Here is a 10,361-nt window from a genome sequence, read left to right on the forward strand (position 1 = left end):
TGCTGCGGCGGCCTGCCAGGCGGGCGCACCCGCGATGGCGGCGACCACTCGCTGCAGCAGGGCGGCAAAGGTGGGCCCCTGCCCCTGCCCATCCTGGAACTCGATGTCGGCGTAATGACCAGCCAGCCAGCACGCCTTGGCCCTGCGTGCAGCCGGGGCGGTGGGATACCGGGGTGGGATACTGGGGCCAGGCAAGGGCCGGGGCGGGGTGGCAGGAGTGAAATAGGGGGCTGAGGGGTCCGTGCAGCGGAGGTCGGTTCCCAGCACACGTCCCAGCATCAATGGAGAGGCGTCAGGAGGGCACGGGCCACAGCCCACTCTTGCCCCCAGCAGGCACAGCAGCAGCAGCAGCAGCAGCAGCAGCAGCAGCAGCAGCCACCACCAGGCGCAGCGGGCGCCCACCTCAGGTGGCCGTGCGGCGACTCAAAGAGCGGTACCACGTGCTGCACCAGCATCGGCTCCAGCTGCCCGCTGTACGGCTTCTTGTCCTGCGCGGGGCAGCGAGGCCAGGCGCAGGCGGTGCGGCGGCGGGAGGAGAGAGCTGGGAGGAGGAGTGGAGGTGGGGGCACGCCACACCCACCGCTGCCACCAACCACGCCACCACAAAAACAAAGGTAGGCCACCACGATGCGCTGCCACCCACGCACCCACCCAGCACTGCCATCACACACACATGCACACACGCACACGCACACACACGCACACACAGCCACCACACGACCATCGAAACACACACACCTCCCCTCCACCCCTTCCCCACCCACCCACCCTACCTTGAGCACGTCTGACAGCGTGCCGATGGCCAGCAGCGCGCCGTCCATCTTGCGGGCCAGCGCCACGGGGGCGCCCGGGTGCGCCGCCTGGTACTCATTCAGCACCCCTACAAGGTGCTGCGGCAGAACGGAGGAGGGAGGGAGGGAGGGGGCGGGGTGGAGGGGAGGTGTGTGTGTTTCGATACGCGCCGGCTGCTGTAAGGTTGCGCCGTAGGCCGCACGGGCGACGGACTCCCAGCCCCTGCCCAACCCCAGCTCGCCTCCCTGCCGTCCAGCCACCCAAACCACCCGCTCTCCCAGCCTCTCCCACCACACCCACGCACGCCGCCCCCACCACACAAGCAATCTCGCAGAGATGCAGATGTCCCGCTGCCCCGCTCGCCAAACCCACCACCACCACCACCTGCTCACCCACCGCGCCACGCCACGCCACGCCACGCCACGCCTGCCCCCCCGCCTCACCGCCATCAGCATGTCCAGGTTGCCCTTGGCGCGCGCCTTGCAGAGCTCGTGCAGGAAGTTCATGGCAGCGGTCTTGGTGGAGTAGATGTCCTCCATGATGTCGTAGCCCTGCGGTACAGCCGGGCGGTATGGTATGGTACGATACGGTATGAAGCAGTACGGTTTCAGTACGGCGGCACACGTTCGGCCTCCAGGCGATGCAGAACGGAACAAAGGGTGGAGCGCGCCGGGCGGCGGGGCTGGCAGCAGGCGCGGGCTGGGCGGGCGCGGCGGCGGCGGCAGCGCCTGCCTCCTCCGGACCCACGAACACACATACACACACGCGCGCGCACACACACATGCACACACACACACATGCGCTGCCACTGCCCAGCCCGGCGCCCCCCCACCTTGCGTATGTACTCCTGCGGGTCATCCTCCCACAGCTCCGCATCCTCGTCGTCAAAGCACAGCAGCGGGAACACCACGCTGCGGGCAGGGGGAGGGGCCGGGGGTGGACGGGGGGTGGGGTGGGGGTGCGCACAGGCGGCCCGGCAGGTCGGCTGCAGGCTGCATGGAGTGCAGGGCGAGGCAGGCTGGAGGAGGCAGGCATTCTCGCAGCAAAACCGCCACCACCGCCGCCGCCACCGCCGCCACCACCACCACCGCCACCACCACCGCTACCACCGCCGCCACCGCCGCCGCCGCTCACTGCAGCAGCATCTGCTCCACATACGGCTTCAGCGCCTTCCACGTGTGGCTGTAGGCCAGAGCCTGCAGGGTGGAGGGACGGTGGGTGGGTGGGAAAAGAAGGGGCGGGTGGCGCGAGGATGGGACAAGCGCAGGCACCCCTGGCGTGCAGCCGCACCCCACCCCGCCGCACCCTCCGCACAGCAGCGCCCACAGCGGGCAGCAGCATGGCGGGCGGGGGTGCGACGGGCAGACCCAGGCGGGCCCAGGTGGCCACCCTGGCGCCTGCCCGCCTCACACCCCACAGCCCACCCCACCTGCGTGATGTATGACAGCAGCAGGTTGATGACGCGGGGGGACTGGTAGCCGCCCTGCGGGAGGGAGGCGGGAGGGAGGTGGGAGGGGCAGGCATGCGCACATGTGAGAGTGTCCCGAGCCGGGGCCGGGGGCCAGCGGTTGGCGCCGACCAGGCACGCAGGCCAGGGCCGAGGGAGGGCGCAGGGCAGGCTGAGAGGCTGCACTCCTCGCTTGTGTCGGCCGGCATGCCGCGCGCCGCTGCCCCAGCTCCCCGGGCCCGCTCTCTGCTCAGCTGGCCCCCACCTGCGCCAGTACCGCCAGCTGCGCCAGCGCGGCTTGCAAAAAGGTGAGGGAGCACTCCTTCTGGAAGCGCTGTGCAAAGGCCACATCCTCCTTCTCGCTGCACAGCTTGGGGTCGCCGTACCTGCAGGCGGTACATGCGGTACCAGGGGACAGTACAAGGACCGGTTCATGTGGCGGTAGCAGGCGGTCAGGAGCGTGGTACCACGGGCAGGCGAGGCAGAGCAGCCATGGGAGGCGGGGCGGCGAGGGGACGCCGCGTGCGCCCACGCTCGCCCACCCTCTCGCCCATCCCCCGGCACTTTCCGGCCGCTAGTGCACCACCGCACCCGCGTCGCCACCCTGCTGCTCCCACCTGTTGAACAGGCGCGAGGCGATGTGCATGACCCACTTCTTGGCCTTGTTCCACTGCCACCCCTTGCGAGCGTCGGGGTCGGCGGGCAGCTGGTCCTGCACACGCACATACACACACACAGAGGAGGCGTGGCAGGCGGGCGGGCATGCCTGGGTGGGGTGCAAGGAGCGGGTTGGACAGGCACGGTGGTGGTGGCATGCAGGGCGGGCTGCAAGGATCTGGCTATACCTGCTCCCTGCCCGCTGCTCCATGCAGCCGCTGCAGGCCCGGGCGCGCTGGCAGCCAGCCCAGCCCAAGCCCAGCCCAGCACGCAGCACCACGCAAGCGCCACACCAGCACCACACAAACGGCACACCAGCGCCACGCCAGCGCCACACGAGCGCCGCGCGGCCCCACCAGCGGCAGTGGCTTGGTCATGAGGCCGTGGAAGCAGCTCATCCAGCCGCTGAACTGCTCGGGCTGGTTGAGGACGGCGGGGATGGACATGTAGGTGGCAGACCTGCGGCGTGTGTGTGTGTGTGTGAGTGTGAGTGTGTGTGTGTGTCGCCAGAGGTGCTCGTGCATTGGTCATTCTCAAAGGATGCGGATGAAGGATGCTGGTTCCTTGAGCCATGTGACCATGTCATCTGTCGTGCACGCTCGGCGCGGCATTGGGGCAGGCGCCAGCCAGGCTGCGGCGCGCCGGAGCTGCTGGTGGTGCAGCCGCCGCCCCACCAGCGCCACCAGCGGCGCACCAGAAGGTCTTGCAGACCAGCTTGAGCAGCTCGGCGAGCTCTGGGGAGGAGGAGTCCATGGCCAGCAGCATCTGTGGGGGAGGAGGGGGCAAGTGGGTGCGGCAGGTGCTGGGCTGTGCTGGGCTGGGCAGCAGCAACGCGCAGCGTGGCACGGCCGGCGCGGTGTGGTCGGCGCAGGGTGCATAGTGGTGCGATGCAGGCGGGCTGCGATGCAGGCGCGCGCTGCACGCGTGCGCAGGAGCGGCAGCAGCGGGCGGGCGGCGCTATCGGAGACTGCAGCGCATCGGCATGCCCGCAGGCCGGTCTGATGGTTGATCCTTGAGTACTGGTCTCATCACGTGGCGCCGGCGCGAGCGGCGGCAGCCGGCAGCGCCACCGCCGCCGCCGCAGCGGCGGCCCCAGCGGCGGCTCGGCGCCATGCAGGCAGCGCAGGAAGCGCAGGCGGCAACACAAACAACACACGCACGCGCAGCGTGCCCGGCCCAGCCACCGCCGCAGTCGCGCCCTTCGCAACGCTGCCCCGCCTGCCTCCTTTCGGGGCAGGTGTTCCTTGCAGCAGGGGGCTGGCCCATGCACCAACATCACCGGCGTCGCCCCTCCCGCCACGCAACCCACGCCCCACCGCCACTCAACCCGCAGAGCCGCCCCACAGGCGCCCACACATGCACCTGGAAGATGTGCAGCAGGGAAGGGAAGGTGGCATTGACCACTGCCTCCAGCGGCGCCCGCTCTTCCTCGTCGCGGAATTCGTACTTGCGGGCCAGGAAGCGCAGCACGCACAGCGCGCCGCTCACCCGCGCCTGGTCCTGCGAGCGGCGGCGGCGGCGGCGGCGGCGCGGCCGGAGTGAGGCGGCAGGGGCGCGGGCAGGTGCGCTGTGCGGCGGCGCGGCGGCATGCCAGTGCAGCCGCGAAGCCGGATCGATTGACTAGTCCAGCCAGCCAGCCCACGCTCTCACCCTCCTGCACCCAGCCGCCCGGCCCCAACCTCCCGGCAGCCCCGGCAGCCGCCTCAGCAGCCGCCCCAGCCCCAGCCTCCCAGCAGCGGCCTCACTTGCCTGGCTGGTCAGGTACTGCTGCACCTGCGGCAGCAGGTCGGGCCAGTGCTGCGGGTAGTCTGAGTACACCAGGCTGCGCACGCACTCGGCCAGCTGTACCCGCACTGCGTGCGGCGCCCGCGTCACACCCTCCACCATCACACCCCGCACCGCGGCCTTGTCCTCCTCGGCAAGGGGGCTGGCCTTGCCCTCTGCAGGGGGAGGGACCGGCGTGGATGGCGCAGAGGGAGGCATGGGACAAGGGCTGGCGGCGGGCTGGAGCCCCAACCGCCGCGGCGGGGGCAGTCGTCGGCTGGGGCTGCCCACCGGCACTGCTCGGCAGCGCGGATGCGCGCTCCCTCACGCCTGCCAGGTGAGCCTCGGCAGCACCCAGCAGCTGCATGCAGGCCAGCGCCTCACCCTCTGCCTCCCAGTCTCGCTTGACCAGGTTTTTGAAGGAGATGGCGGCCACTTGTCGCACCGCTGGGTCGCACCCCTCCTCCAGCGACACCCGCAGCAGGTTGACCACCTGCCCCCGAGCATGCTTGCTCTGCACGCACGCAGGCCGGGCAAGGCAGCGGTGAGCAGCACGTGGCACGGAGGAGCCAGCAGGCCGCGGGAGTGGCAGGCGGCGGGTGGCGGCGGCGGCGGCGGTGATGGCATGCAGGGGCGGGACATCGCGGCGCGGCACAGCTGGGCAGAGCTGTATCACCCCGCGCAGACACCTGGTTCAGTGCCTCCTCCCCCGCCTTGCGCAAAGCGGGGTCAGGGCTGGTGCAGGCCCCGAGGGCCGCGATGAGGCTGGGTATGGGGTTGTACATTGGGGTTGTACAATGCTGAAACCGAGCGCAGGGAGGAAGTGGAGGACCTGCACTCGGACATGCGTGCTAGTGAAGACCAACGCTGGCCCCGGTAGCGCTGCTAACAATCCTGAGTGGCATTTCATCTCAATTGAGCATCGTTCCCAGACGTTTTCTGACCTCTGCTTTTCTTGGCCAGCTCAGCCCATCTGGCTGTGCCAATTGCAATCTCCAGGCCAGTTACAAGCTCTCAGAAATTGCTGAGAGGAGCGTGGCGGCGTGTGTGCAGCGAGCAGGGATGAGCTTGCAGCAGTGCAACACGATGGACTGGAAGGCCACCTGGCGGGCCTGGTCAAGGAGACGCTGCGTGAAAACTTTGGCTTGCAAAGTTTGATGTTACACGACCGCCAAGAATTGCAGTACCGTGTTGAGCTGCTAGACCGCGCAGCCTCCGGCTGCCGCCACCGCCCCCCTAAATACCTCCACAAGCAACAGCGGCAGCTCCTCGAAGGGCCCCCTCATCTTGTAGATGTCAGGTGGGCCGCCATCAATGTTGGTGGTTGCGCAGGTGACTGTCTTCTTCACGGGTGGGTGGCAGAGGGCGCGGATGCTGGCGGGGGGTTGGATGGAGCTCCGGGCCGGCAGCTTATTGATGACTTCCTTCCTCTTCTTGCCCAGCTCCCAGGGCTTGCCGCCCTCCTTCCGCTCCCAAACTTCAAACCAGGAGGAGCTCGCCTCCTGGGCCTTCTTGACCATCCTAAGAGCTGCACGCAGGCGGCAAGAAGCGGGCGGGAGGGGGGTGTTGGGGGGGGGGGTAGGGGGGGGGAGGCCGCCGCTCAAGAGCGGCGCGGAGCGGGCAGGCAGGGAGGCGCCGCCGCGAGGGCGAGGAGGGGCGGGGCAGGTAGCGGGCCGTGCCAGCGCAACTGGCGCAGGCGCACGCGGGCTGGGCGGCGCGCCACAGACCCTGGTGGCTGCTGGGCTCAAGGCAGCAGTGGGGAGGGAGAGGTGGCGGGGCAAGCCGGCAGGCGGCGCCCAGCCCAGCCCCCCAGCCCAACTCACCGCCCCTCTGCCTGGCATCGGAACCGGGGGCGTGGATGCCCTTCTCCTTGGCGACGCACGCGGCGCCTGCAGCGGCGGGTGGGCCAGGCGGGGGCCGGGGGTGGTGGGTGTGGCGGGTGGCACCAAGAGTGCATGGTGGAGAGGGGGGTGGAGGCACCAGGCAGCAGGCGCGCCAGCACCTCCGCCGCCCCCGCCCGCACACCGCCACCCACCCACAGCGCAGGCGCACACGCTCCAACGCGGGCGCGCACGCCAACTCAACCCCCGCACCCGCCTCCCGCCGCGCAGGCATGGCGGGCGGGCGGGCAGGCAGGCAGGCAGCACAGCAGGGGCAGGGCGCGCGGGCAGGCCTACTACGGTGGCCACCAGCCCAACTCACCGCCCGCCTCCCTGCCGGCCGCCACCTTTTGGGCATTGGCTTCGTTGAAGATCCCCTTCTGCTTGTCGTAGGTCGCCTTGCCTGCAGATGCGGGTGGGGCAGGCGGAGCGGGAGGGGGGCTGGGGAATGCCAAGAGTGCATGGTGCAGAGGGGGTGGAGGCACCACGCAGCAGGCGCGCCCGCACCTCCGGCACCCCCGCCCGCACACCGCCACCCACCAACAGCGCAGGCGCGGCGCGGCATGCGGGGCGCAGGTGGCGGCAGACGGAAGCGGGTGAGGCATGGCAGGACAGCAGGAGCATGGAGGGTGGGAGGGTCAGAGTGGGGGGAGGCTGGGCAGGCAACAAGGTGTGTGTGTGTGTGTGTGTGTGTGTGTGTGTGTAGCGGGGCAGGCGGCGGGCGGGGGGCGGGCGGGGGGGCGGGGGGCGGGTGTTGGGAGGCGGCACGGGGCATGGCAGGGCAGGCAGGGCAGGGCAGGCAGCAGGCAGCAGGCACAGCAGGGGCAGGGCGTTGGAGGCCGCCACCTGCTCACCTCCAGCCGCACCCGTCGCCTGGCAGCTGCCGGCCGCGGTCACAAACCGCGGCCCCACGCTGAGGCTGCGGTTGAGGATGGTGCCGCCTGGACACAGGGTGGGGCAGGCATCGAAAGCAGTGCGGTGCTGGTCAAGGTCAAGGGCCGGGCGTGGACGCACGCGGGGTGGCGACCTGGGTTGCACCAGCTAGTGCCCTGGCAGCGGTGGCGGGGCGTGCAAGCGGAGCCCCACCTGACGCGGCGCCAGCGCCAGCGGCGCCCTGTTGAAGGGACGAGATCATGCGACGTCGTGCAGCTAACTCTGCGGCTCTCTCCGCAGCCTTGACTACGCGGTCAGCCGCCTTGCGCTTCTTCTTGTTCGTCATCCTGCACGGGAGCGAGGCGCGGGGGTGGAGGGGAGGCGGGTGGGTGCTACGCCACACACGCAACGCTCGAGCCCGCCGGCGGCCAGCGCTGCGCCGTTCACCGACCTGTGGAGGGCCCGCTGGCCGAACGGCGATGAGGGAACAACCCCGGCACCCACCCCCCACCACGCACGCAGGCCAGCACCCGCTTTGTGCCAGCACCCACCTCGTGTTGCCGCCCGTCCAGGTCTCGGTAACCTTCCACTGAGGCGGCTCACCGGGTGCTGGCCAGGTGGGTGCTGGACTGCAGCGCAGCGAGGGGCACAAACAAGCATACAGAGTCAGGAGGAGCAGGGTAGCTGGCACAGGGGTGCGCTTGCAGTCCCACCAGGCAGCCCCACAGCAAGTGCGGCAGGCGGGAGAAGTGCAGCCGGCGGCGGGTGCTGGCGGCGGCAGCCCAGCCAGGCAGCCGCCAGTGCGGCCTCCCCAGCGCATTCGGCGTGCTGAAAAGGCCTCCCAGCAATCCGAATCCCGCGAATTGCAGCCAGAGGGCCTCAACAGGGAGCCAGGCCCGGCCAAAGCTTTTGCGAGCAGCGACCGGCAACGCGGGATCGGGCCCTCGGGGCGAGATCGCTGACCGGCCGCTCACCCTGGAATCCGAGGACCCGACGGGGGAGCCGCGCGATACAGCCCTGAGAGCACGCCCGCTACTCGCGGCGCTCAGGCGTGCCTGTGCGGGGCTTCCAGGGGCTCCAAACTGCAGCACGCGAATGTGGCGAAGGCAGGCGATTGAAGCAAGGCAGAAACAAAGGCTATTGACCGAGCATAGCTGGCGAAGCATGGCATAGCTTGCATCTCACCCTGCCGCCATGCATGGCTGCAGCACCACCAAGAAGGCCAGCACCCAGTCACCTACCGGTCCAGGCACGGTCAGGGACAAGGAGAGCCTGGCCTGGCTTGCAAGCTAGTAGCGCACACACCCGCCGCCGCCTCCCGGTTGCCGCAAGCCCGGCGCCAGCGCCCCAGGTCCGCTGCCTGCGTGGGCGCAGCAATGCGGGTGGCAGCTGGTCAGCGCGCAGGCGGGTAGCTGTCGGTGGGGAGGAGGGCACTGCCATGCACACCAGCCTCAGAAGCCAGCCGCTGCCAGGCAGAGTGCGGGCACGGGCCTGCCGCTGTGGCCGCTCACATGGCGCCCACGCGCAGGCGGAGGCAGGAGGTGGGCGAATCCAATCTCCGCGCCGAGGCGAGGGCCTGGCCGCCCCCACTGCCCGCTTCCGCTGCCTCTCCCCAGGCAGCTGCCAACGGAGACGGCGCGATCGCCTGGCACAGCGCTGCCAAGCGCCACCGGTGTGTGCCAGTGCGGCCGCCCTGCCCGTCCGCCTAACCAATCCCTGCTGCCAGCACACCGGCCTACGAGGGCAGGGAGCACAACACGACGGCGGTCAGTGTGGCGCAAGGCACCAGAAGAGGCAGCAGGGGGCGGCCGCCAGGCCACGCACGCCCACGCCCGCCGGCGCAGGCCGAGGTCAGGAGCCCTGGGGACGCTTTCCTCGAGGCCGGCGCGGCGGGGCAGGGTGAGGAAGCGAGGCGGGCGAGGCAGGCGGCGCAAGCAGTGCAGCCACGCAGCAACCGCGCCTGCGCTGATGGACATGGAGACTGGGGCGCCGAGACAAAGGCGGGCGGTGGAGGCGACGGAGGGCGGCGCACATCCACAGCTGGATGGAAGCGGGGGCAGCTCCCGCTCGCGGCACCGCCACTCCCGCCTCACTGCAGCAGGCTGGGTGAAGGCCGCGTCGCCTGCGCCCGACATGCAGCAGCAGGCACTGGGGAGTTGGGTTGCGGCGGCGGATGCGATGAGGCAAGGCAGGAGGCATGATGCAGTAAGGGCGCGGCGGCGAGACGGGAGGGGCGGGCTGCGGGGCGGCAGGCGCAGCAGACGAGGGCAGGGTATTGTCGGCCACCTGTTGTCTGATCAGCTCGGTCCGCAGGTGCCAGGAACATCCCGCCCCAACCTGCAGCCCGGTTAGGGTGGCGGTGGCGGCGAGGGTGGGCCTGTTGTAAGGCGGCCGCCAACCTCAGGCTCCACTTCCATGCTCTCCTTCCCGCCTGCCAGGCGCATGTGTTTGGGCTTCAACCCCGCCTTTGCATGGCCGCCGTGCTTGGCCATTGAAGACCCCCCTTGCGGGCGGCAAGGAACTATGGTGGACATGTGAGGATGATCGCAAGGCCAGAGGCGCACAGACGGATGGTGTTCGCGAATTCGGCCGCCACGCTGGCACCCCTGGATCCATTTCCAGTGTTTCTGAAAGCTGGCGAAATCGCCAAATGCTGGCGAAATCGGGCAAAAAACGGCTCTGGCTGGCGATTGGCCGAAGGCCATCGCCAGCCAGAGCTGGCGAAATGAGGGCAGGCGGCAGGGCATGGTCGCCAGCCCGTCGCCATCCCCCATGACTGGCATCGCCAATATATTGAGGGAAAATGGCCAAATTTCCTCAGGAACTTCATTCCATAGTGTTAAAAAAGCGCCAGCTTTCTGGGGGCTTCGGCGCTCCTGCCCCTTCTGCGCCGCCCGGCCCGGCCGAGAGGCCAAGAAGGCATCCACGTCCGCTCCGAGCCGAGCCTC

General features: G+C 69.8%; 2 protein-coding genes across 2 annotated transcripts in view; both read right to left on the bottom strand.

The window, feature by feature from the left end:
* CHLNCDRAFT_143895 (hypothetical protein) overlaps nt 1–5,445 on the bottom strand; it is a gene marked incomplete at both ends in the record, with an annotated part of 9,877 nt that extends 4,432 nt beyond the window's left edge. The window contains 15 exons of the mRNA XM_005849334.1: nt 46–142; nt 403–488; nt 774–890; nt 1,236–1,343; nt 1,625–1,703; nt 1,927–1,988; nt 2,222–2,275; nt 2,505–2,625; nt 2,857–2,951; nt 3,253–3,355; nt 3,591–3,661; nt 4,259–4,396; nt 4,670–4,836; nt 4,952–5,174; nt 5,350–5,445. Of these exons, the coding sequence (XP_005849396.1) occupies nt 46–142; nt 403–488; nt 774–890; nt 1,236–1,343; nt 1,625–1,703; nt 1,927–1,988; nt 2,222–2,275; nt 2,505–2,625; nt 2,857–2,951; nt 3,253–3,355; nt 3,591–3,661; nt 4,259–4,396; nt 4,670–4,836; nt 4,952–5,174; nt 5,350–5,445 (1,617 nt within the window). The remainder of the gene's footprint in view (nt 1–45; nt 143–402; nt 489–773; nt 891–1,235; nt 1,344–1,624; nt 1,704–1,926; nt 1,989–2,221; nt 2,276–2,504; nt 2,626–2,856; nt 2,952–3,252; nt 3,356–3,590; nt 3,662–4,258; nt 4,397–4,669; nt 4,837–4,951; nt 5,175–5,349) is intronic.
* Nucleotides 5,446–5,859: 414 nt separating this feature from the next.
* The window catches only part of CHLNCDRAFT_143896 (hypothetical protein), a gene marked incomplete at both ends in the record, with an annotated part of 6,917 nt that continues 2,415 nt past the window's right edge, over nt 5,860–10,361 (bottom strand). The window contains 6 exons of the mRNA XM_005849335.1: nt 5,860–6,188; nt 6,484–6,549; nt 6,863–6,943; nt 7,395–7,481; nt 7,627–7,760; nt 7,965–8,042. Of these exons, the coding sequence (XP_005849397.1) occupies nt 5,860–6,188; nt 6,484–6,549; nt 6,863–6,943; nt 7,395–7,481; nt 7,627–7,760; nt 7,965–8,042 (775 nt within the window). The remainder of the gene's footprint in view (nt 6,189–6,483; nt 6,550–6,862; nt 6,944–7,394; nt 7,482–7,626; nt 7,761–7,964; nt 8,043–10,361) is intronic.

This window comes from Chlorella variabilis (genome assembly GCF_000147415.1).
Source record: "Chlorella variabilis unplaced genomic scaffold CHLNCscaffold_6, whole genome shotgun sequence".
In the NCBI taxonomy this organism is placed as follows: Eukaryota; Viridiplantae; Chlorophyta; class Trebouxiophyceae; order Chlorellales; family Chlorellaceae; genus Chlorella; species Chlorella variabilis.